This window comes from Cricetulus griseus, chromosome 3, assembly GCF_003668045.3.
Source record: "Cricetulus griseus strain 17A/GY chromosome 3, alternate assembly CriGri-PICRH-1.0, whole genome shotgun sequence".
NCBI lineage: Eukaryota > Metazoa > Chordata > Mammalia > Rodentia > Cricetidae > Cricetulus > Cricetulus griseus.
This window is the reverse complement of record NC_048596.1, coordinates 187,438,231-187,463,127: the sequence shown is the minus strand read 5'-3', so window position 1 is coordinate 187,463,127 and position 24,897 is coordinate 187,438,231. Positions and strand designations below refer to the sequence as shown.

Genomic DNA, 24,897 nt, shown 5'->3' with positions numbered 1-24,897 from the left:
GCGCGCAGCCTGTCGGGAGAGCGGTAGGTGGATGCACTGCCACCTAGAGGTGTGGAGGAGGTACAGCTGGACTTGGCCCGCGCTGTGACCTGGCCTGATCTTAATGACTCTTAACCTGTTAAGGTTATTTCTTGAATTTTGCATTTACACTTTCTTTTTTTACATAAACTTGCACAACATCAGGGCTTTTTGTTCACTCCTGTACTCAGTCCCCCAGCTGGCTTCAACACTTGTTTAATAAACTGATGGAAATTTCTCTTCCTATACTGTGTGTACACAGACACACACACGCACGCACGCACGCACGCACGCACGCACGCACGCATATATGTACATTTCTAACACCCTGAGGAACTGGCATGAGCAGGCAACATCTCTACCTCCCACACACTACTGCTTCCAGACTCTGCTGTTTGTAGACTCAGACTAATTACATTTTAGGCTGGGCCAGGCTTGAACTACTTTAGGTTAAGAAACACAGATAGGACAGTTACTGGGAGACAGACACCTCCATGCTTATACTTCCTATATTAGTTTTCTGACCTCATATCAGCAACTTCAAAAGGAGGTAGAGATGAGACATACATGGTCCAAGGCATTAAGAGGTTGTCCCAAGAGACTGAGAAAGGTGTTTTTCCACTTGAGAATTTCTGTAGAAACCTTCCCCACTCTATTGAATGCCTCAATTCAGCCCTTCCATTATGTCTCTGCCATCCCAGGGGCCACTCCTAAAGTTCAGGGGTCTAGGGATGTATTCTGTGATCATTTCAATCAGAAACTAGCTGGAACTGCAGCCTGTATTCTGCAGACATACAGGGAGTCAGGGTCCACCCCGGGGAGAAAAAGTAGAATGCATTTATCAAGTATTGCACATGGTCCTTTTTATTTTCTGCAACAAAAAGGCTTCCTACCTGCAGATGACCTAGAAGCCTCAGGTCGGCAGAGTGGTCTTATCTAGACATGATCACGGTGATGTTCAACAGCATTCCTGGGGTAGTGATTCTAGACAGATGGTGCTGACAGTATGGCTCAGAGCAGTAACGGAAAGGGGCAATAAGTCACAGGACAGCTCCAGGTATGTTCCAGTTACTGCTGGATTAGGACGGATAGGGCGACTGAAAGGTCCCAAGACTCAAATGTCTTCATGGCAGGGGAGCTCCTGGGTGCACTCCTGCATTCTGACACATTTGTTTGATGGGGAAACGCTTCCCAGTGAGGGCTTCTCTCCTGTCAGTTCTTCACATCTCCCAGGCGGAGCTGGGCAAAGGAGGTAGCCAGCTGCAAGGCTTCCTGGAGGCAGCCCACGTTCTTGCCTGTGGCCTGGGCAGACACATCCTTGCCACCTCCTTTACCATCCATCAGGCCTGAAACCTGCTGCACCCATTCGCTGGCTTTTAGGCCTCGGTTGGCTGCATTCTAGAAGACAGGAAGGGGAAATGGTAGTTAGAATAGAACATGGGATTGAGATGGGGAACAGAGGGACACCACAAGGAGGGGAGCCACCAACACGACTCATATCCTGGGTGATGCTACCAGAGGCCAAGACTGACTCTACAGCTGCGACAGGGGAGCAGCTATGGCCACTGTCAAGGTGAGAACAAAAAGCAATGCCAGGCACCAGCCAGTAGTTAACACATCTACCAACAGGAAGGCCTTGGGACACATACACATACACAGTGTCTTGGCAAATACTACAAAGAACCCCTCTCTGAGAAGATACAGACAGTGCTTCCCATTGGCAAAGGAGTTTGTAGGCTTTTTCCGCCCCTTATGTCCTGGAACTTGCTCTATAGACCAGGCTGGCCTCAAACTCAAAATCTGCCTGCCTCTGCCTGAGTGCTGGGATTAAAGGTGTGCGTCACCATGGCTTAGCTGATCTAGAGTGAGGCTATAGGGAGTTCTGACCTGGGGAACCTGACACAAGCATGTGATCTTGCCAGCCTCGTTGTCCACTGTGAAGAGCATTGCAGACGTCTGAGGAGAATGAGTCTTGAACAGCTTCAAAGCTTCATTCAGGGCCTGTGGGATAACTTCATGTCAGGTCATAGCACCAGGACAGGGAGTCCAGCTTTCTACAAGGGGGTCTGGAACTCCGTCCTCAGAGCACCACCCCTTTTCCTTAGTAGATGCTGTCCCTGGGAGCCCATGCAAAGACGAAAGGCAGGGTCCTGCCCAAACTCTCTGCTAGGGAGCTCATCTTTCTCAGGCTACCAGGTCTCTCCATGGCTCAGCCTAATTTCAGTACTAAGCAGTGGGCCTCAGAGCCACCAGAGGTCTGACAAGGCTGGGAGGGAAAACACACACACAGCTGACAAGAAGGGCAGCCCTGGCCCTCACCCCTGCCTACCTTGGCCGAGGCGCCACTCTCCATCTCCAGGATGACCAGGGGCTGGTTGGGGTTGCTGTCAATCAGCTGCTTTGTCTTCTCTAACACCTACAAGAAGTCCAGGAGAGACATATAGGCCAAGTGCCCAGACTCTAAACCAAGTCTCTGTCCAGGAAAACCTTTGGGCTCTTTTCCAGCTGCCACCACTGCCAAGACTTACTCGCTTCTGAACATCGGCTTTGCTAGCACGGTCTAGGTCATCCATGACCTTCTTCAGGGATTTCAAAGTCTCTCGTTGTTCATCTTTCTGCCACTGTGGGATGACTGCGGTAGCCAGGGCCTGGAACCAAAACAGAAGTCTGTCCTGGTTTGGGCTACTAGGTGGCAGGATGAAATTCAAGCCTACTCTAACCCACCCTACTGTCTTTGAGCCTGTTTTCCATGGTCAGTGACTGAGAAAACAGAAAAACCACAACAATATCGGCTTTAAGACTAGTCACTCTAGCGGGGAGGGTAAAAGAGGAGAGGGGAGAAGGGAAGGCGACAAGGAGAATCCAAAAAATATAAATAAATAAAAATTTGGATTAATAAAAAGGACTAGGCACTCATTGTAGCAGCCATCACAACAGGGCTGGAGAGAAAGTGTCATAAAGAGGGCTTAGCTCTCAACATAGCCTGCAGACTCGCTGGAAGCTTAGCTTACCGAGAAATAACCAGCCATTGTGCTACACACAGTTCAAGGGCAGCATGGGTTGCATAGTGATAGCCTTTCTCAAACAACAGCAGCAACAAAAACCCTACACCCCACCTTCCCCACCCAGCGTGTGGCTCATGTCTGAAGAGAGATGATAAGGCTAGAGCAAATTTGAGACCACCTGAGCTGTGGAGTGTTCTAGGCTAGTCTGGGCTACAGAGTAAGACTTTGTTTCAAAAAAGTACAACAAATAAAAGAAGAGAAGGTCCAAGCACGGGGATAGTCTTACTCCTTAGGATTGCTACGGAGCAAACCCACCCTGAAGCAGACAAAAGCCATCCTCACCTCACCAAGGTCGGCAATCTCCCGCTGCACATCCTTGTTGGGTGCAGTCTGGGCCTTCACTTTGGTCTCCATGACAGACAGAGATCTCTTCAAGCTCTCTGCCTTCCTGAGGGCCTAGGAGGAGAACAATTACAATTAGAGCTGTAAACACCAGGGGTTTCCTTCCTTCAGGAAGCAAGTGCTCCAGCCACACACACCTCACCAGCAAAGGCTGCACTGTGATTCAGGTCCAGGCTAACCAGGTCCTCATGAATGAGAAGCCCTTTCACCTGGTGAGAGGACCATTCCCCAGGGTCCAAAACAAGCTAGAGTTCTCACCACAGAGCAACGGTCCTTTGTGCCATGTAGCTCACATTAGGTGGGGCTTGTGGGCTAAGTGGAGAGGGAAGGGCGTATAAAGCAGGACAACTCTGACATAGATAATGCTGGGAGGGATGTGTGTGTGTGTGTGGTGTGTGCATGTGTGCACGGAACACATGTGGAAGTCAGAGAACACTTTATGGAGCCAGTTCTCTTCCACACTTTATGTGGGTCACTGGCAACAAACTCAGGTTGTTAGTCTTTGTGGCAAGTGTCATTATGTACTGGGCCCAAGATGTGAAAGATTAAACAGCTAGAAATCTTGTACAGTGATAGCTTCCTCTGACAGGCAGGGCCCACACACCAGCCTGATCTCACCTTCTGGGCTTCAGCACCTGTGACAGCAACAATCCTCCGGATACCCTTGGCAATAGCTTCTTCAGTCACTATCACGAAAGCTCCTGCGTGACTGGAATTCCGTAGATGCCTGAAGGGCAGAGCATACAAGGCTATGAAGAAGAGGAAGAAGTCTGGGAGCCCTGGGTGAGATGCCTCCTCCCTATAAAGAATTCAATCCTTCACAGTAGGTAAGTCCTTTTTTTTTTTTTTTTTTTTTTTTTTTTGAGACAGGGTCTCTCTCTCTGTAACCCTGGCTGGCCAGGAATTCACTATGTAGACCAGGCTGGCCTCAAACTCAGACATCTGTCTGCCTCTGCATCCCAAGTGCTGGGATTAAAAACATTCACTACCCCCTACCCCAGTGGCCATTCACTTTGATGGGACTTTAAGATCATAGGCCGGAAGCAATGATCTTAAAGGGAGGGAAGAGAGGGCCGAGCCTAAAGCCAGGGCCTCAGAACATTCAAAGTATGAAAGGGGACATGTCTCCCTCACAAGGCTGTTATGAAAATCAAGTGAGACTATCATCAAAATGCTGATGTTTCTTTCTTTTTTTTTAAAAAAGATTTTATTTATTTATTATGCATACAACATTCTGCTTCCATGTATATCTGCATACCATAAGAGGGCACCAGATCTAACAGATGGTTGTGAGCCACCATGTGGTTGCTGGGAATTGAACTCAGGACCTCTGGAAGAGCAGTCAGTGCTCTTAATCTCTGAGCCATCTCTCCAGCCCATTTTTTTTCTTAAGATTTATTTATTACTTGTTTGTTTATTATATATACAGTGTTCTGTCTACATATATCCCAGCAGGTCAGAGGAGGGCAGCAAACAAACAAAAGAACATGACAGTTTGGTTTAGTCTGTTCATGTCCTCAAAGTGGGGTGCCAACAGCAGGTGAGCTCATCTGTGGCTGTTCCTACCAAGGTACTCACGTTCCTCCACAGAACTCAACAGAAGTGAGGGAGCCGGCAGGCCCAGAGGGGTCATCCAACAGCTCTGACACGGGGACCCCAATGGAAACGACTCGCACAGGGTCAGGATAGGTCTCATCAAACACGGCGCGAAGGCCTTGGATGGCTTTTGCTGCTGCCAGGGGACAGTCCTGGGTATAGACAGGCTGCCATAAAAAGAAGACAAGAGGGGAAAAAAGCTGGAATAATCTCTGAAGGTGAGGGAGCAGTCGTAGAGAGAACACAGGCCTGTAACCCCACTGTGTCTGGCACACACCCTAAGCCTTCTAAAAAAAACATCTCATGCAAAAGCAAAGGAAGCCAGACAGGAATTTCTAACCTTTTTGTTAAACTGTGAGCCAAATCTGAAGTGAAAACACTGTATGTAAGCAAGCACAAAACACTGGCTGTTAAAGGAGGTGGAAGATCAGAGACCCCTCTCCAGGAGGAACGGGTCGCCACTATAAAAGCAGTCAGAGAACCACTGCTGTCAGGGAATCTATGAACAAGTCAGGACATGGTACAATAGAGTGGGAACATCTGGACTGCTGAACCTCCACGACACAAAGTGATGGTGCAGGAAGAGGGAGCACATGGCCCAAGAACCTACCTTAGCTGCCTCAATCATGGCATTGACAATCTCCTCAGCCTCCTTGATTTGCTGGGTGGACATGGCTCCCTTGGCAGTGAAGTCAAACCGAAGGCGATCAGGAGCAACCAGTGAGCCTTTCTGGTCCGCTTCCCCCAGTACGGAGCGCAGGGCGAAGTTCAGAATGTGCGTGGCTGTATGGTTGCTCATGACAGGTCTCCGCCGGGGCTGCAGGGATAGAGATGGCTGCTAGAAAGCTGTTCCCAAGTACTAGAAAAATCTGTTAAATTTAAGGCTGCTCAGGGTAAAAAAACTAAGCTCTGGTCAACGGGGTGTGAGAATGAGGAACCCCCAAGGCGTGTGCCCACCCCTTTCCTCTGCATAGAACAGGGCTGCCCGGTCACATCTGACTTGTTGTCTGTTTGGGTTTTGTTTTTTATGAGTCAATGTCTCACTATGTAGTTCTACCTGGCTCTACCTCCTGAGTACTAGAATTAAAGGCTCAAGCCACCAAGCCAAGCCTGTTGTTGGTTTTATAAATGTGTTTATTGAAACACAACTACATTCATCTGTTTATACACAGCAAACACACAGTACCACAGCACAGCTGAGAAATTGTGATTGAGACCGTGTAGCATGAAGATTCAAAAGTACTTAGCACTCAACCCTTTCCAAAAGGAAGCTTGCTAAACCCTGTCTTGGACAACACATCTCACAACTACCTTTTTGGTTCAGGAAACCAAATCCTGAGCAAAGCCTAGAGATGAGCAACAAACAAGGAGAAACTGGCCCCATAATTCTTATATAATGTGCAACACACAGTACTACTTGCTTTTATGCTATTACTCTGGAGCTACTCAAAAACAGAACCTAGTTCTGTTCTCTTTTTGAGACAGCATCACACTGAGTGACCCAGAGGCAACCTTAAACTCTTGACCCTCCTGCTTAAGCCCAACAACAAGGATGCCAGATGTGCCCACACATTGCCTGGCTTCCCAGATCTTAATACAAGTTCCTTGGCTCCTGAAAAAGTTCTTGGTGTTTGAAAAGCAATCCACGGGAGAAGGGGGTGTTTCTAAGGAAGATAGGATCAAGATAAATTGTATACATGTATGAAATTGTCAAATAATAAATGAAACACTTATGAAAAGATTAACTTGGGACCAAATAGACTTGAGTGTTAGTGTCTTCTTTTACAATCTACAAAATGCACCAAAATTTACTACAGTAGTTTGCTAACAGTTTCACTTAGGACAGGCCAAAGAAATGCTTCAGTGGGCAAAGGTGTTTGCCACCAAGCTTGACAATCTGAGTTCAATACCTGGTACTGATAAGAATTGACTACTTCAAGCTGTCCTTGACCTCCACATGTATGCTATGGCATGTGCACACAGAGATAAAATAAATATGCCTTTTAAAATAGTAAAAATAGGCAGGTATGGTGGTGCACACCTTTAGTCCCACCACTTTGGAGGCAGAGGCCAGCAGATCTCTGAGTTTGAGGCCAGTCTGGTCTTTATAGGGAGTTACAGGAAAGCAAGGGCTCTATAGAGAGACCCTACCTCAAAAAAAGAAAAAAGGGAAAGCCTAAAATCAATCAATCAATCAACCAACCAACAAACATTAATAGTTAAAAACTAAAGGAGGTAATGTAACAAGATCAAAAGGGGAGCTGGGCAGGGTAGCACAGGCCCATGACTGGGGAGGCTGAGGCAGCAGGATTACTGTAAGGCCAGCTTTAACTACAAGAGATTGTTTCAAAACACCTAAGTAAATAAATAAACATCCAGCATGGACCAGCATATGCAACTTACCTCATCAATGAAAAGCCGAACTTGATCCCCCACTTTCAGGTTTCCATATATTGTTCCTATATGCAGCACATACCCGCCTCGGACCTGAGTATTCTTCACCGTAAACTCAGTTTTCTGCAGAGTCAAGGACACCAATGGGTAAATAAAATTTCCAAATAACAAATATCAATTCTCCTTTATGTATACATATACCCCTACCATTAGATGATACACATACTGCACTTTAATGTGCTGGGTAGCCTAGGGACACTTGACTTTAATCTTCCTGCCTTCTCACTCTCAACTGCTAGGATTACAAGACCAGTTCAATACAGTGCTGGGATTGAACCCTTGTTCATGCCAATTAAGTGCTCTACCAACTGAGCTACTTCCTCAGCAAGGAACATCTTGACATTCTATGAAAGGATCCTATCTTACTGGTAGAAATCGGCTGCCAAAGGAGACCAAGTGACTGTCTCATCAGGACCAAACACTCAGCAGTGGCCAAGTCAGAGGTTGAGCTTTCTCTAAGAATGTTTGCCCTTCAAGAGTGGTCTCGGCTGGGTATGGTGATGCATACCTCTACTCCCAGCACAGGAAAGACTAAGGCAGATTACTGGGCATTCAAGATCCACCTGAACTATAAGTGTGAGACCCTGCCTCAAAAAGCCAACAAACAAGCTGGGTGGTGGTGGCACACACCTTTAGTCCTAGTACTCGAGAGGCAGAAAGGCAGGCCATCTCTGTGAGTTCGAGGCCAGCCTGGTCTAGAGGTAGTTCCAGGACAGTCAGGACTGTTAAACAGAGAAAGCTTGTCTCCAAAACCAAAGCAAAAAAGCCAACAAAACCAATCAACAAGTGAAGAGTATCCTTATTATCCTCATTCATAAGGAAGCATGTAGGAAACAAGTGTTAGCATTGCATCCTGGCTGCAAGGATAACCCTACAAGGGTACCTAAGAACTGAGATAGCCACACATATAAGAAGCAGTCTTCACCAGGCGGTCTCGATGTATGACTTCAATCCCAGCACTCAGAAGGCAGAGGCAGGAGGATATCTGAGTTTGAGGCCAGCTGGTCTACAAATAAATCCCAAGCTGGCCAAAAACCTTGTCTCAAAACAAAACAAAACAAATAGAAGCAGTTCTCTTGTCTGCAGAAGATATACCAACAAAAGACTAAATCCCAAACATCTGTCAAATCACCTCCCCATAGCCCAGAGTATGAAGGAGTAAAAGAGGCCACCCAGCTCTATGCCTAGCCTTCCAGAGCCAACAAGAAAGAAGTTTGGCCTTACATCCTCACTGCTGTCATCAACCTTCACCAAGTAGCCTTCATCGTAGATCTGCCCTCCTTGTTCGGCATAGAAACAGGTCTTGTCCAGCACTACTCCACACTCCTGGCCAGTGACCACCTCTTCCACAAACATCTTTTCTCTTCGCAGAGCAAGCACAGTAGCCACTGTGCACTCAAACACTGCTCAACAGACAGAAATGGGGGAAGAGAGGTCAGGGACTTGGTTGATATATATATATTTCCCCTGTGCTGAGACTGACCCAGATACTCACACATTACACAAGCACACCACCACTGAGTTACCATCCCCAGGCCAACTCACATACTCTCTTTGTGGTTGTTTTGGAGACAGGGTCTTAATATGTAACCCTTGCTGGCCTGGAATTCTCTACATAAACCAGGATGGCCTCCAATTCACAGAGATCCACAGAATTCTCTATATAGACCAGGATGGCTTCCAATTCACAGAGATCCACCTGCGTCTGCATCCTGTGTATTGGGATTAAAAGCATGTAACACCATACCTGGCTCCAATCACATATCCTTAGTTGCCTTTTGCTAAACTCATATTTCTCAATACTTAGGTCCTGTCTAATTTTATGTTTGAAAGCCAGCTCATTAGACTTTATAAAATAACTAGCACACTGATTTTCCACCAGAGACTCAATACTCAGTAGGTTGACTAAGTGTTCCAGTTTCTAAAACTCAGGGGTTTCCTAGGGTACAAGCTCTCAGTGTTAACACTGAGGCATGTCTGCACAAACTGGACAATTAGTCACCCTCTATCTTAGACAACAAACTTGGGAAATTTGATTCTGCCTCATACAGTTGTCTAGTTCAAACTCTGTTTCTCTTACACACACTACACACACTTAAAGCTAATGGACTTGGAATGGGCATGGTGGCACACGCCTTTAATATAAGCACTTAGGAGTCTAAAACAGGTGGATTCCTATGAGTTCAAGGCCAGCCTGGTCTACGTTTAAGAAGTTCTAGAATATCAGGGCTACACAGTAGGACACTGTCTCAAAAAATTTAAAACAAAACAAATTTTAACTCTCCTGCCGTTTCTTTGAGATGGGTCTCTCCGTCTCTGTCTCCCTCCCATCCTCTCTTCCTTCTTCCCCTTCCCTTTCCCCAACAGAACTTCCTTCCCTGGGGGGGGGGGAACAAATAAATAAATAACAGCCTCACTATATGGATTTTTGTATAAGATCTCTTCCAGGGCCCAAGTAGTGCATTTTCATTTGTTTATTTAGATTCTTTGAAATTATGCCTGTGCAGAGTTCAACAGATACTATGACTGTTTCAAGGTCAATTGCCTTTTTTTCCCTGTAAAGTGTTACAATTAAGGGAAATTGGTTTAAGGGTAGCTGGAACCTCCCTGTGATGTTTTAAAAAACAACTTTCTGTAACTATATTTCAAAATAGTTAAGGTAACCACCAGCAGAGGATGCCTATGAGACTGATCTCCCAAATTAAAAGGGAGACAGCATGGAAGCAGAAGGAACAGCAACATACCATAGCTACCATTGGAGTCAGAATGGTAGTTGTATTTTGGAGAATCATCTGTCGCCTCCAAACCCTTTGCCCGGAGCTCCTCAATAGCATAAATGTCCAGCATGATGAGGTCTTCCCCACCGGCTCCCTTGCCCTGTGACTTCAGCTGTCAAAACAAGAGAAAAAAAAACCCTGAGTTACCTCAGTATAGAAGAAAAGAGAAGTGAGGCTTGCCAAACTGTAGCCAGTGAAAAACTAAAGAATAGTGTTCTTTAATCTTAGCACTGCTGGCATTTGGAGCTTGACTAGCCTTTGTTTTGGGGCTATCCTCTTGCATGCAGAACACGGAGCAGCATCTCTATGCTCTATCAACAAGATGATGGGAGTATCAGTCTCTAGTTGTGAAAACTAAAAATGCTTTTAATACATTATTGCAAAATGCCCCAGGAAGGATGCCTCCAGCTGAGAGACACTGGTCTAGGGAAAAGACTTTTTTGGGTTTTTTTCCCCCAAGACATTGTTTCTCTGTATAACTGTCCTGGAACTCACTCTGTAGACCAGGCTGGCCTTGAACTCATTGAGATCCCCCTGCCTCTGTCTCCCAAGTGCTGAGATTAAAGGCATGCACCACCCCTGCCCAGCAGGAAAAGACTTTTAAGGGAAAGAAGTCAAACTGATTTGTGCCTGAGTAGATCTTGCCTTTCCTGCCTACACTACACATTCTTTTCTTTTTTTGGTGTTGGTGGTAATAGAAATAGACGCCATTTCTTAAGAAAAAGCAGGCCTGGCAGTAGTAGCACATGCCTTTAATCCCAGCACTAGGGAGGCAGAGGCAGGGGGATCTCTGAGTTCGAGGTCAGCCTGGTCTACAGAGTGAGCTCCAGGACAGCTAGGGCTACACAGAGAAACACTGTTAGAAAAGAAAAGAAGAAGAAAAAAAGAAAGAAAGAAAGAAAGAAAGAAAGAAAGAAAGAAAGAAAGAAAGAAAGAAAGAAAAGAAAAGAAAAGAAAAAAGAGAAAGTGAACTGGGAAGACAGGTGCCCACAAGTCACTCTTCATTCTTTACCTGAGCTAGTTTCCTCTCTTCTTCAAAGCCATCCATATCTACCACCAGGCCCTTCTCTTCAGCAATCAATCCAGTGAGATCCACTGGGAATCCGTAAGTGTCATAGAGGAGCCAAGCAGTATCTCCTACAGCATACAAAGGAACTGTGTCAAAATAACATGGACAAACCCTTCCTTTCCCAGGCCAAGCCCTCCCAGGAGACTGCTGGGAGTGACATTAGTAAATAGAGTTAAGGCAAGTCAAATCTTTTAGGACTGAACAGAAGGTAAATTTCCGTTTCTTGATGTGAGCACCATAAATGAATTCATTAATCTTTCTCTTTAAACATTACACTTCAATAAAAAGAAAATAACCAGAACTGGAGAGATGGAAAACTTGTTGCTCTTGCAGAGGACTAGGTTTGGTTACCAGCACCCATGTTGGACTACTCACAATTACCTACTAACTTTAGCTTCCCAGGGGTCCAGTGCCCTCTTCTCTCCTCTATGGGCACTGCAATCACACGGCAACCCACCCATATACGTATATTTAAATTTTTTCAAATTGGGTGGGGGAAACCCGGTGGTGGTGGTCCACCCGGTTTACGAGAGCTAGTTCCAGGACAGCCTCCAAAAGCCACAGAGAAACCATGTCCTGAAAACTAAAAAAAAAAAAAAATAAATAAAAAAAGGGAGGGGATTGGGTGGTAAAAAAAGCCTTTAAAATTTATTTTTCTCAGATGAGTGGCAGCAGTACATGCCTTTGATCCTAGCACTCTGGAGGCAGAGGCAGGAGGATCTCTGTGAGTTCCAGGACAGCCAGGCTACTCAGAGAAACACTGTCTTAAAAAAAATAAAACAGGGCTGGAGAGATGACTCAGAGGTTAAGAGCACTGACTGCTCTTCCAGAGGTCCTGAGTTCAATTCCCAGCAACCACATGGTGGCTCACAACCATCTGTAATGAGATCCGGTGCCCTTTTCTGGTGTGCAGATATACATGGAAGCAGAATGTTGTATACATAATAAATAAAATCCCCCCCCCAAAAAATTGTCAGCTGGTGAAAGATAAAGCAAAAAATTGCTAGGATTAAAGGCATGTACCACCACCACCCAGGCCCAAATGTTATTTCTATATGCAAACACAGACACCTATTTGCTACTTGGGAGGCAGAAGCAGGCAGATCTTTTTGAGTTTGAGGCCAGCTTGGTCTACACCAGGAACCCCTATCTCAAAATCCAACCAACCCAACCAAGCAAAAAAAAAAAAAAAAAAAAACCAACAAAACCATGCTTATTTTTGATATCATACAAATAAAGAAAAATCCTCAAGTGTTGGTTAGACACCAAAATCTTTTTTGTTTTCTTCTGGCGATCATATTTTGCTCTGTAGCACAGACTTGGCCTTGGGATTCTCCTGTCTCAGCATGCTGAGATTGCAGGTGCCATCATGCCAACTCCTAACAGTGCTCTTGTTGTTTTGCCTCTGAGAAATGTATTTGGAAAATGTATTAGCTTTTCACTTCTATATTGTTTGAATACTTTTACCACAGTAAATTCTTTTATAATTACTTTTGCTTTAAGTCTTACTTTATACCAGAAGCAGTTTAATTAAAATACTTTCAACCATGGAAGAGGTGAGAAACCATTCTTTCTCAGGATTCCCTGTGCCTGCTAGAGGGAGGTGAAAAGTGGGTCTCACCAGGAATGGTCTTGCAGTCTCCTAAGCTCTGAATTTTTCGGTCCAGGATGCGCCGCCCTCTGCTGAGTGTCTTGAGAAACTGTACCTCTTCTTCATTAATAATATCCTTCACCATGTCTGGGTCCTTCTTTAGCTCAGGGAATGCGTCTCCCTGACAAAAAAGGCTCAGTGAGGCCAGACTCTGTTCCATGACACACCCCTTCTTTTTTGAGATGTATATAATCCTGTCTGGCCTGTAACTTGCAATGTAGGTCAGGTTGGCCCCAAACTCACTGGACTCTGACTCCCAAGTGCTGGAATTAAAGAAGTGTACCACCATACCTCACCTCCATAATCTCACTCTTAAAATATCCATTAGTAGGGCTGGAGAGATGTCTCAGCAGTTAAAAGCACTGGCTGCTCTTCCAGAGGTCCTTAGTTCAATTCCCAGCAACCACATGGTGGCTCAAAACTATGTCTAGTGGGATCTGATGCCCTCTTCTAACATACAGTGTACATGCAGGTAGAGCACGCATACATAAAATAAATAAATCTTTTTTTTTTGGTTTTTTGAGACAGGGTTTCTCTGTATAACAGTCCTGGCTGTCCTGGAACTCACTTTGTAGACCAGGCCAGCTTTGAACTCACAGAGATCCCTCTGCCTCTGCCTCCTAAGTGCTGGGACTAAGACATGCACTCCCACTGCCCAGCAAAACAAACATCCTAAAAAAAAAAAAAAAAATGCACCATGTTACCACCCACTACATGCCTCTTGGACTATGGATTTAGAATAGAAGATGAAAGCAGGGACTTTCTCTACATACCAGGGACTGTACGACAACATCAACTAATGTAGCAAAGAAACCCCTGCTGGCATTCAGTTTCTCATGGGAATATCGAACAGCCCTTCGAAGAATCCGCCTCAGCACGTACCTGTGAAAAGCAGATCTTAGTATCCACTAGGAAACACCCCCAGCTGCTGGTTCCATGGTATCCCCTTTAGAATTCTACTCAAAACAGAGCAACATGAACTTTTTGTTCCCCTCTGCTTTTGCAGAAATTTGGTTTGACTACCAAGACAAAACCAGACTGATGTATGAGATCCTAGGCCAGCTTGTTAGGAATGCAGGTTTCTGGGATGAGCCATGATCCTGTCTGACAGCCTTAGTGCTGGCCTTTCCTCAATACTTAGTAGAAACTATCAAATATAGTAGTCTTAAAATAAATTAAAACTCCCTTTAGCTCTTAGAAAGAAGGGAGGGGATCCCTGTACCTTTCCAAAAGGCAACAAAGCAATAATAAAAGTATGGCCTTAAATTCCAGTTCAAACCCTGCCCAGAGAATGACTCACCCCCGTCCTGTGTTATCAGGCCGGCCACCATCGGCCAGTGCCACGGTGATGGTACGAGCATGGTCAGCCAGAACCCTGTAGGCCATGTCAATTCCATCCGCATCCTCAGCACCGACTTTCCCAGTGTATGGCCGGGCACCTGTACCCTATAGGTAAAGAACAGAAGAGGCTGATGAGACAGTCCTGCTTGTGCTGCTCTACCTAAGCAGGCTCCTAGAGGGCAAAGAGGTCTAGGAAAGAAAGGATGACTATCTTGCCACATCCCACAAATCCAAGAAAGTGACAGTGGAAAGAGCCAGGCCCTAGCCGCAACAACTAGGACAGAATTTCCCCTTATTCAGAGAAAGGTATGCTAACAATAATGAAATAGGCAGATGCTGTCAAAGCATATGGCTATTCATCTATGATGGCAGTGCTAAAAGTCCATCCTGCAAACCTCCATAGAAGCGTCCATGCTCACAACAGGATCAGTACCTTCTGAATGGCTTCGAAGTAAGGAACAAAAAGGTCAGTGTCATAGTTGGACATCTTGTTCTGCAGCACAGATACCAGTCTCTCTAGGCCCATCCCTGTATCAATGCTTTTCTTGGGAAGAGGTTTCAGAAGGCCATCAGTTTCCCTGTATGATACAAAGTGGAAGTTGAAGCAGGGACCCAGGCTGCTATTTCTCTGGACCCTCCCTGTTGGTTAAAACTCACTTAGTATTGTTTGAAAGTTATTACTATTCACCATTTGCCCTTGTGTGGTTTGTGAAGAGAGGGGTAGATTCATATCCAGCACCCTTGCCTTATTCTTATTTTGGGGGGCCTGGAGGTGGTGTTGTGATAGGGTCTCTCTACATAGCCCTAGCTGTCCTGGACTTCACTATGTAGACTGGGCTAGCCTTGAACTCATAGAGATCATCCTGCCTTTGCCTCCTGAATGCTAGGACTAAAGGTATACACCACTATGCCCAGCTCCTTATTCTTAAATAGAAGGCAAATGGCTCAGGAAGGCATTATATGACATAAGATTAGCTTTTAAAATAGGTACATCTTGTTCAGGGATCAGAATGGAAACCTGACAATATAATGTAAAGAAGTGACACATGATCCCAGGAGCTTCTGAAGCTGCTCACTGTCTCCAGAAATAAAGATCCCAAACAAATTTAAGCCATGGAGACAGCCATCCAGCTGATTTCTTTCTCTACTTGGTTAAGGAAAAAAGAATTGCTCTTAGCAGGAAGGAGCAGAACCCACACTACCTGTTATACTGGATAAACACAAGGTTCCAGATCTCTAGCACATTAGGGTCATCCTGGTTGACGAGGTGTGCTGCATCCCTACCACCAATCCGGTCATAGTGGATCTCGCTGCAGGGGCCACAGGGGCCTGTGTCACCCATCTCCCAGAAGTTGTCCTTCATGTTGCCAGGGAGAATTCTGGCATCATCTAGTCTGCAAAGAACAAGGAAGATAAACCCACTTGACACCATCAACAGGAATCCTTTTTTTTTGTTTTTGTTTTTCGAGACAGGGTTTCTCTGTGTATCTTTGGAGCCTATCCTGGCACTCGCTCTGGAGACCAGGCTGGCCTCGAACTCACAGAGATCCACCTACCTCTGCCTCCCAAGTGCTGGGATTAAAGGCATGCACCACCAACGCCTGGCCAGGAATCCTTTCAAGACTTGCTTCTACCACACAATGGATCCCTATGATTTCTTAGAAAGAAGTCTCCCTCTCTGGCAATCACTAATAGCCTACATTCAAAGCCTACTAAGGAAGCAGAACATGATTCCTCATAATGAGATGATCAAACCCAATAGAAATATGTCAAGATACAGATAAAGCCTAGAAAAAAATATACAATTAAAAACATTTATTTTGGCCAGGCAGTGGTGCAGCACACCTATAATTCCAGCACTCAGGAGGCAGAGACAGGCGGATCTCTGTGAGCTTGAGGACAGCCCGGTGTACTAAGCGAGTTCCAAGACAGCCTCCAAAGCTACAGAGAAACCCTATCTCGGAAAAAAAAAAAAAAATTATTTTAACTGAAAGTAATTTAAGCAAATGCTTCCTTCCTTCCTTTCTTTCTGAGACAGGGTCTCACCATATAGTTTTGTCTTGGCTGGCATGAACAGGGCTATGTAGATCGGGTTCGCTGACTCAGAAATCCACTGCCTTTGCCGTCTAAGTGCTGGCATCATGTTTTCTTAACAAAAGTTCCATTTAAAAATTAAAAAAAGGGGCTGCAGAGATGGCTCAGTGGTTAAGAACACCGACTGCTCTTCCAGAGGTCCTGAGTTCAATTCCCAGCAACCACATGGTGGCTCACAACCATCAGTTATAAGATCTGATGCCCTCTTCTGGTGTGCAGATATGCATGGAAGCAGAATGTTGTATACATAATAAATAAATAAAATTAAAAAAAATCTGGCTGTAAGGCATTTTCTCAATTGGTGATTGATGGGGGAGGGCCCAGTCCATTGTGGATGTTGCCATCCTTGCTGGTGGTCCTGGGTTCTATAAGAAAGCAGGCTGAGCAAACCACGAGGAGCAAGCCATGGTTTAGATGTGGCATATTCCTGTCAAAACTTAAAATGAAAATATTTTTGTTTATGTTTTTGAGACAGAGTCTTGCTGTATAGCCAAAGGTGACCCTAAACTCAGAACCCTGCTATGTCTCCTACCAGGGTATAAGGATTATAGGTATGTCATCAAACTTGGGTTGTACACTGAAATGTAGTAAGTAACTGCCAAGAAGCTGGAGGTATAGTTGAGTGACTGAGGGTATATTTGGAACCCACTGAGAATAAGGGGAAGGAAGAAAAGAGGGAAGGATTATGGGTGGATGGTTGACCATCCTGAATTTAGGAATCTCTCTCAGTAAGCAGGTTACATTCTTATCCCCAATGCACCCCCCCCTTTTTTTTTTCTTAATAGTTAAGAATTTCTTTAAAGAATTAAAAAAAACTGGCCGGTAATCCCAGCACTCGGGAGGCAGAGGCAGGTGGATCTCTGTGAGTTCGAGACCAGCATGGTCTACAAGAGCTAGTTCCAGGACAGCCTCCAAAGCCACAGAGAAACTCTGTCTGGAAAAAAAAACAAAAAACAAAAAACAAATTTAAAAAAACTTATATATGTATGTATGTATGTATGTCCACGTGAATGCAGGCTCCTCAGAGACCAGAGGTGTTAGATGCCCTTGAGGTTCTTATTGTGAACCATAGCTTCAGGACCAGGAACAGAACTCCAGTCCTCTGCAAGAGCAGTTTGAGCTCTCAACTACTGACCACCTCTCCAGCCCCCTTACCCTAAATTTTGCCAGATCTGTTTACACTCCAGATCTGGCTCTAGGCCAGCTGCTTCATCTCCACCAAAGTAAGTAACATAGAGTCTTTCAACTGGAATACCAAACTCTTGGGTGAGAAGTTCCAGGGCCATCTTACATGCCAATTCCTACAAAAAGAAAAGAGACAGAACATGGATTCAATATATCTTTGTTATAAACTACAAAGATTCAATTTATATAGGAAATAGAAACTAAAACCATCAAATGACAAAAGTTTTCTACAAAGTCTCAGAATTATTAAATTCCCTTCATTCCCAAATCTTCTAAATGATATTTCATGTTAAGACAATAAAAATTAGTAACTCAGTCCCTTTTGTGGAAATTATTCTCGTGATTAAAAAAAACTACCAGGAAGGTGGTGGCGCATGCCTTTTGTCCCAACACTGGGGAGGCAGAAGCAGGCAGATCTCTGTGAGTTTGAGGTCAGCCTGGTCTACAGAGGGAGTTCTAGGACAGCCAGGGCTATTACACAGAGAAACCCTGTCTCGAAAAACCAAAAACCAACAACAAAAAACCAAAAACCTAAGTCACCTATGTTGAGCTTACCTTGAAATAATCTCCAAAAGACCAGGAGCCCAGCATCTCAAAGAAGGTGTGATGGTAGACATCTTTGCCCACGTCATCCAGATCATTGTGCTTGCCCCCAGCACGGATGCATTTCTGGGTATTGGCAGCTCTGCTCAGCTTTGCCATAGGGTGAGATGGGTCAATTGTATTTAGGAAGATGGGTTTGAACTAAAAAAGAGAAAGGAATAGTTTAATTTTTAAAGGACTGCAGGCTATATGTCAAGTGTCCTTATCCTGGCAGGAAGTGGGTACACACAAACTGTCCTTTAGATTTTGTGAGCCTTGATACATAGAAGCAGAGGTATGACAGAACCAAGGCCGAGACCACCATCTGGGAGCGGCTGCTCCCTGGACCTAATTACCCAAAGGTCTGCACTGGGAAAGCAACATCACATCTGAACAGCTACAGGTAGATGTGTGAAATTGTCTGTAACGACTGTGATGTCTTAGATCCGTGGTTCTCAACCTTCCTAATGCTGCCACCCTTTAATCCACTTCCTCATGATGCAGTGATCCCCCAACCATAAAATTATTTCGTTGCTACTTCCTAACTGTAATTTTGCCATGATTATGAATTGTAATGAAATATCTGATATGCAGGATATCAGATATGTGTTCCCCCAAAGGGGTCACAACCCATGGATAGGTGGAGAACCACTATCTTAGATCATCCTTCTAGCAGAACTAATGTGACACTTGGGAGTAAAGGTGACAAAGAAGTAAAACACAGGAACAGATTAGAGAAGTATAATCACCACCAGCTGATGACGGATTGGACATGCAGGCTTGTTATGCCCCTGTCCTGGCAATTCATCCATTCATACTGTGCCGTGTCCACTGCTAATCATACAGCTGTCATTTACTGTTCTCACCAGGCCTGTACAACGTCAGGTTTTCCAACTTAGAGACTAGCAGCTACTTGTGACTATGACAAAGTAATTAAAATCAAATAGGAGGGCCAGAGAGATGGCTCGCATTTAAGAGATCTTGCTGCTCTTACAGAGGAACCAAGTTGAGGTCTTAGCACTTGTGTGGTAGCTCACGACTGTCTCTAACTCCAATTCTAGGAGAATCAACATCCTCCTTTGGCTTCTGTGGGCATAGCATACACATGGAGTACATAAATATGTATAAGCAACATGCATACATATAAAATGAAAATAAATAAATAAATAAAGATTTTTAAGAGGGTGAAGAGATGGCTCAGGGGTTAAGAGCACTTGCTGTTCTTTCAGAGGACCCAGGTTCAATTCCCAGCATCCACATGATGACTCACGACTAGTTACAGGGGCTTTGACAGCCTCCTCAGCAGGCACACATGTAGTATGCAGACAAAATATGCACACATATGAAACAAAATAAACATTAAAAAAAGATTAAACTTTAATCCCAGCACTTGGGAGGCAGAGGTAAGTGGATCTCTGGGAGTTCTAGGCCAGCCTGGTCTACTGAGTGAGTTCTAGGATAGGCTCCAAAGCTACAGAGAAACTCTGTCTCAAAAAACAAAACAAAACGAAAGATTAAAAAAAAAGTTTGCTAAGGCCAGGTGTGGTGGTACATGTCTTTAATCCCAGATATTGGGAGACAAGAAGTAAGTGGATCTCTGGGAGTTCTAGGCCATCCTGGTCTACACAGTGAGTTCCAGGACAGTAAGGATTACATAGACAGGCGTAGTAGCATATACCTTTAATCTCAGCACTTGGAAGACTGAGGTAGGTAGATCTCTGACTTCCAGGGCCAGGTGCTCACACATACACATAAGAAGACAGCTAAAAATATACAGTCCTTGCTGATCACACCTTGAAGCCCCAGGTTCAATCCCCAGTAAGAAAAGAAAGACAACATTGCAAACACTTTTTTTTTTCTTTTCTTTTTTGTGAGACAGAGTTTCTCTGCATAGCCTTGGCTGTCCTGGAGACCAATTTGGCCTCTACCTCCCAAGTGCTGGGATTAAAGGTGTGTGCCACCACCATACCGGCTGTAAACATTTTTAAGAAAAATTTTAATTTTATTTTTAATGTGTATCAGTGTTTTGCTTACATATATGTCTGTGTATCATGTGTTTGCTTAGTGCCCAAGGAGCCAAAAATGGCACTGGATCCATAGAAAGGATGTTACAAATAGTTGTGAGACACCATATGGATGCTGGGAATTGAGCCTAGGTCCTCCGGACAAGCAGCCAGTGCTCATCTCTCTAGCCCCCAAAACTTTACAATAAAAATAGTTTTTTGTCCTCAGAAGAAAGAGACAATTAAAAGATGAAAAAATAAAATCTTAAAACTGTTGTTTTTTGGGGGGTAGGGCATAGCTTACAGGGCTGTAGCTACATACCTTTCTAATTCTGCCCACTTTCTCAATTTCTAAATTTGTCCAATTTCTACCTCTGCTCTGAGCATGCTTTCTCAGATACTTTCAACTTCCTTACTCTCTTTCTCTAAAGCTTCTCTCCCTGCCTATCACATGGCTGTCTGACCAACCACAGCTTAACACAAAAAGCATGGCTTTTTATTCTCCCTTCTCCTCTAGGCAACTGCTACAGATTCACAGATTTGCCTGCCTTGGGGTTCTAAGAAAAATTGTTCTTGAGCTCCAAAAAGAAAAAAGAAAAAAAAAAAAATATATATATATATACACACACACACACACACACACACTTCTTTGACACTGTCTGTGAGTTTGAGGCCAGCCAGGTCTACAGAGCAAGTTCCAGGACAACCTCCAAAGCAATACAGAGAAACCCTGTCTCGAAAACCCCCCCCCCCCAAATTCTTTGAGACTGGGTCTTACTGTGTATCCTAGCTTGGCCTCAAATTCTCCTAAATTCTTTATTTCTTTTGAGACAGGCTCTCTCTACTATGTAGCCCTGGCTGTCCTGGAGCTCACTATGGCCTCAAGCAAAGAGCCACCTTCCTCTGCTCAACTGTTAGGATTAAAGCAGTACACTTCCACACTCAGTGCCTATCACCTGGCCTATCAAATTCTTGATCTCAAATGCTATAATCTTTTCAAGACTCATTAAAAATGAATTTACTGGTCAGGTGTGGAAGCCATCTTCCTAACCCCTCTTAATAAACATGACCTACAAGCAGCACTGTTACTACTCTTCATTTCAGAAACTCGGGTTCACCACGGGAAGCTGCCTTCAGTCACTCGTCAGGTAGAAAGAATGACAACCTTTACCTGGTTCATGCCTGCATTGGCAAAGAGCAAAGTGGGATCGTCCAATGGGATGGTAGCAGAAGAGTGAACATAGGTGTGCTCATTTTTTTTGAAGAAATTTATAAACCGCTCTCGGATTTCTCTTGCTGTTAGCATGGAGTCCATCTTGAAAGGCACCTCAGGATACTAAACAAAAGAAAGGATGGTAGGAAATTAGGGAAATAAAACCAAAAATAGGCATTATGCAAGACTCGTGGCTTCTCAAGCCAAGTCAAAGAATGACAAAGGTTAGCTAGCTTTTTTTGATCTTAAAATCTCTGTGTTGCAACGTCCCAGGGTATAGTTATTGTCAAAGAAAGATTTTTGCTGCACCAGCAAAGCGGCTGGCCGTATCTACACCTGTCAACCTCAACAGACATCAAGCAGAGCAGGTGACTTATTCACTACACAAACATGCATTGAACGTCCAATGCCAGGAATCAGAAAGGAATAATGGACCTCATGGTCTTTACGGTCCCATTGAGGAAGGGGCAGAAGTTTAGGATACCTGGATTCTAATCTGAATCCTTGAGGGGGTCACTTTAACGAAAGGAAGAGTCTGTATCTACTGGCCCCTAAAGATCTTTCAAACTCTTCGTTAACCTGCATCTTAAGAGTTACACACAGTTCCAGGCCCCCAAAGCCAGAGCTGCTAGGTTTGGGCTGATACTTGGGTGTTAGTGGCAAAGAGCTCAAGGATAAGCCTATCTGTTCCATAGGCCACCCTAAAGTATCAAGAATGTACCAATGGGCTGGAGAGATGACTCAGCAAGCAGTAAAGAGCACTTCCAGAGGACCTGGGTTCAATTCCCAGCACCCACATGGCAGCCCACAACTGTCTATACCTCCAGTTCTAGGGGATCTAAAACCCTCATGTACATAAAATTAATAAAAACATATAAATAAATAAAAAGAATGTACCAACCTCTTTGTAGCCTAAAATCTCCAGAGCACTTGCTGGGACAGGGCTTTCTAAGAAGAACTGGGGGTATAGCTCAGTGATAGAGTATGCATTATTTCAAAATGAGCATGCTACAGTAAGAGAAGCTGACTGGATAAGTCCAGGGACTCAGAAGATCAGGGAGTCAAAAAAAGGCAACTTTATGGCTTCAAAGCCTTTTTTTTTTATATGTAATATAATGTCCCTGAAAGGCAGGATGTGTGGAGGTTTTGGTCAGTGTGTCAGTAACTGCCTAGTGTTGTAGTGGCGTGCTGCACTGGGTATCCAGAAAAATGACAACCCTCTCATTCATGACATCCAGCTCTAACCTTAACTGCATCACTTTAGGCTGAGTTTAGTGCCTGTATTGAACAGGATTTGTCGAGGACTAAAACCTAATGAAACAGGTACTATTTGCATCAATAAGCCACACAGCACACAGACATCCTGACTCAGCCAACCACAACTCCAACTGATTTACTTACAATTCAACATATCACTCAGATAGATGCCCCAAAGGGGCAAAAAGATGGTAAAACAGGCTGAATGAAAAAAACTGGACCAGCATTCCCACAGGGTCTTGCAGTTCATGATAAGGATTATCAAGGTCAAGGTTGTCAAGGTCAAGGTTTTCAGAAAAAAAATTTTTTTTTCCGAGGCAGGGTTTCTCTGTGGCTTTGGAGACTGTCCTGGAACTAGCTCTTGTAGACCAGGCTGGTCTCGAACTCACAGAGATCCTCCTGCCTCTGCCTCCCAAGTGCTGGGATTAAAGGCTTGTGCCACCAACGCCCGGCTAGGTTTTCAGAAATCTTGTCACATCGAATTCTTTCAACCATTCCTCCGAACGCCTCTCTGAACAATGGTTGCAAAACTGAATTTACCTTTATAACAAGTCGTAGTTGTTAAAGAAAACTGCTTCTCTAAATAGGTAACTCTAAAGAACATTTGAATTTCCTATCTTTGCTTATTCATTCAACATAATGAACACGTACTGTGTTGAAAACCAAGATGGAGAGTCAGTCAGTGCCCTCCACAGGGAGACCACTATATACAGAAATAACAAGTGTTAACTAGGATCTGACATGTTGGTTATTAGCCCTATAGAGGATGAAGACTGTTCAAAGCTGTGTCCCCAGCCAGACAAAATACCAGCGCTCAGGTACTGAGGGAGGGAAATTGAGAGAGGTGGCTTGCGCCTGTAATCCCAGCACTCAAAAAGCCGAGGCAGAACTCCCGCAGTTCAAGGCCAGCACGTTCAGGCCAGTCTGGGATTAAGGTATGAGAACATAAAATGAACGGAGATGTCTCTCACTGGGAATCCACCCAGATGGGTCACCCTGGTCTTCAGGTCTGCCCCCCACCCACCCCCGCGCGCCCGCCCCAAGGGATTAAAATTAGAGAAGACAAACCCTTAGTTAGCTCTGGGTGGTGACTGAACAGCAATAGCAGGTTGCTTCCCAAGGTCTTGGTCCTCGGCAAGTACACCCGAGGCTGCACCACTTTCAGTACGCAGAGACACCAGCAAAAGCTATTCCCGAGTTCGTGCTCCTACCGAGCCTGGGGCTCGGCTCCAGCCTAGATCCCGCTCCCCAGGCCAGGGGCCGGACGGCGGGACTCGACAGGCTGCTGCAGCTGCCCCTCCCCCTGCAAGTGCCGGCTCTTCTCTTAAGAGCTCTCGAGGCCCTCTTGCTTTTGCCCAGGACCGGGTCCTCGCCCGGAGCCCACGGCTAGACGCCCCCAGTTACCTGCTTCCTCAGATGCTCCGACACTCCGCTGTACCCACCCGCCACAACCGGCGCCAGGCCTGTACCTCGCCATCCAATCAGAGTTCTCTCGAGAAAAGTGCTCCGTTACGCCTAGTCTCCTACATATATTATTGGCCCACTCACAGGCCAATCATCCAGAGCGCGAATGAGTTTGCAAGCCGGTTTCTGGGAAGGCTGCCGGACTCGGCTGATGCAATGAGCAAGAAAGCTGGGACATGGGTGTCACATGACAGTGTTGGCTATTGGCTCCAGGAGGTCGACATTTTGGTAATTCCCAAAATAGTCTACAGTTAAGAGGGATGAAAACATGAATTTGGTAGCGATTACAGATTTTTGTATAGCACTCTTGTTTTAACTGCAAAGTGATACACAGTCCTCAAAGGTTCTTTTTCTGACCTTTTAAAATAGGAACCAGGCTGGCCTCGAAATCAGGGTATTTTCCTGCCACCCTGTATCTCAAGTGCTAGGGTTACACGTGTGAACCAATCAAATGTTCTTATTGTTACCGCAAATAAACTTGTATTTCTTGTTTAACGGTACTTTGGACTGCACTAAGTGCTTTAACTGCCCCCAAAGCACTTTAGCACTTACCAATACCTCCAGCTCTCTCTTTTTGAGACTGGGTCTGGATAAATTGTCCAGGTTGGCCTTGATTTTTCAGTCTTGTCCCGGCCCCCAGAGTAGGTTGTGTCACCAGGCATAGCTTTATATTTGTCCTTCTTATCCCAATTTCTTGGTTGTGAAGAGGTAGAAATGACCTAACACAAGTTACAGGACAGCTGGCTCTCCATTTGTTTTTCTAAACAGTCAACATTCAGAGGAAAG

The 24,897-nt window shown here is 44.9% G+C and overlaps 1 protein-coding gene across 2 annotated transcripts; it reads right to left on the bottom strand.

Moving 5' to 3' along the window:
* Window positions 1-864: 864 nt before the first annotated feature.
* Aars1 (alanyl-tRNA synthetase 1) lies at window positions 865-24,205 on the bottom strand. 2 transcript variants are annotated; one of them, XM_027406019.2, is made up of 21 exons: window positions 24,052-24,205; window positions 21,349-21,513; window positions 18,148-18,336; window positions 17,563-17,708; window positions 15,516-15,707; window positions 14,747-14,891; window positions 14,273-14,418; window positions 13,746-13,854; window positions 12,943-13,093; window positions 11,265-11,389; window positions 10,220-10,364; window positions 8,700-8,878; window positions 7,425-7,538; window positions 5,632-5,838; window positions 5,004-5,188; window positions 4,044-4,152; window positions 3,366-3,479; window positions 2,547-2,666; window positions 2,348-2,434; window positions 1,906-2,019; window positions 865-1,416 (listed from the first exon to the last, which is right to left on the bottom strand). In XM_027406019.2, exons 2-21 carry the CDS (start codon window positions 21,490-21,492, stop codon window positions 1,231-1,233), a joined length of 2,907 nt encoding a protein of 968 aa, XP_027261820.1. In that variant the 5' UTR covers window positions 21,493-21,513; window positions 24,052-24,205; the 3' UTR covers window positions 865-1,230. The 2 variants fall into 2 exon arrangements, with proteins under 2 accessions (XP_027261820.1, XP_027261821.1); XM_027406020.2 differs by lacking the exon at window positions 24,052-24,205 and adding an exon at window positions 23,716-24,003.
* Window positions 24,206-24,897: the final 692 nt, after the last annotated feature.

Excerpts from the sequence above, each read along its gene's own strand:
- Aars1 (XM_027406019.2), bottom strand. The coding sequence starts at position 21,492 with ATGGACTCCATGCTAACAGCAAGAGAAATCCGAGAGCGGTTTATAAAT. Across the intron at positions 18,337-21,348 it reads CCAATGCAGGCATGAACCAG|TTCAAACCCATCTTCCTAAA; the intron begins GTAAAGGTTGTC and ends TCTCTTTTTTAG. Across the intron at positions 13,855-14,272 it reads CCTGATAACACAGGACGGGG|GTACGTGCTGAGGCGGATTC; the intron begins GTGAGTCATTCT and ends TGCTTTTCACAG.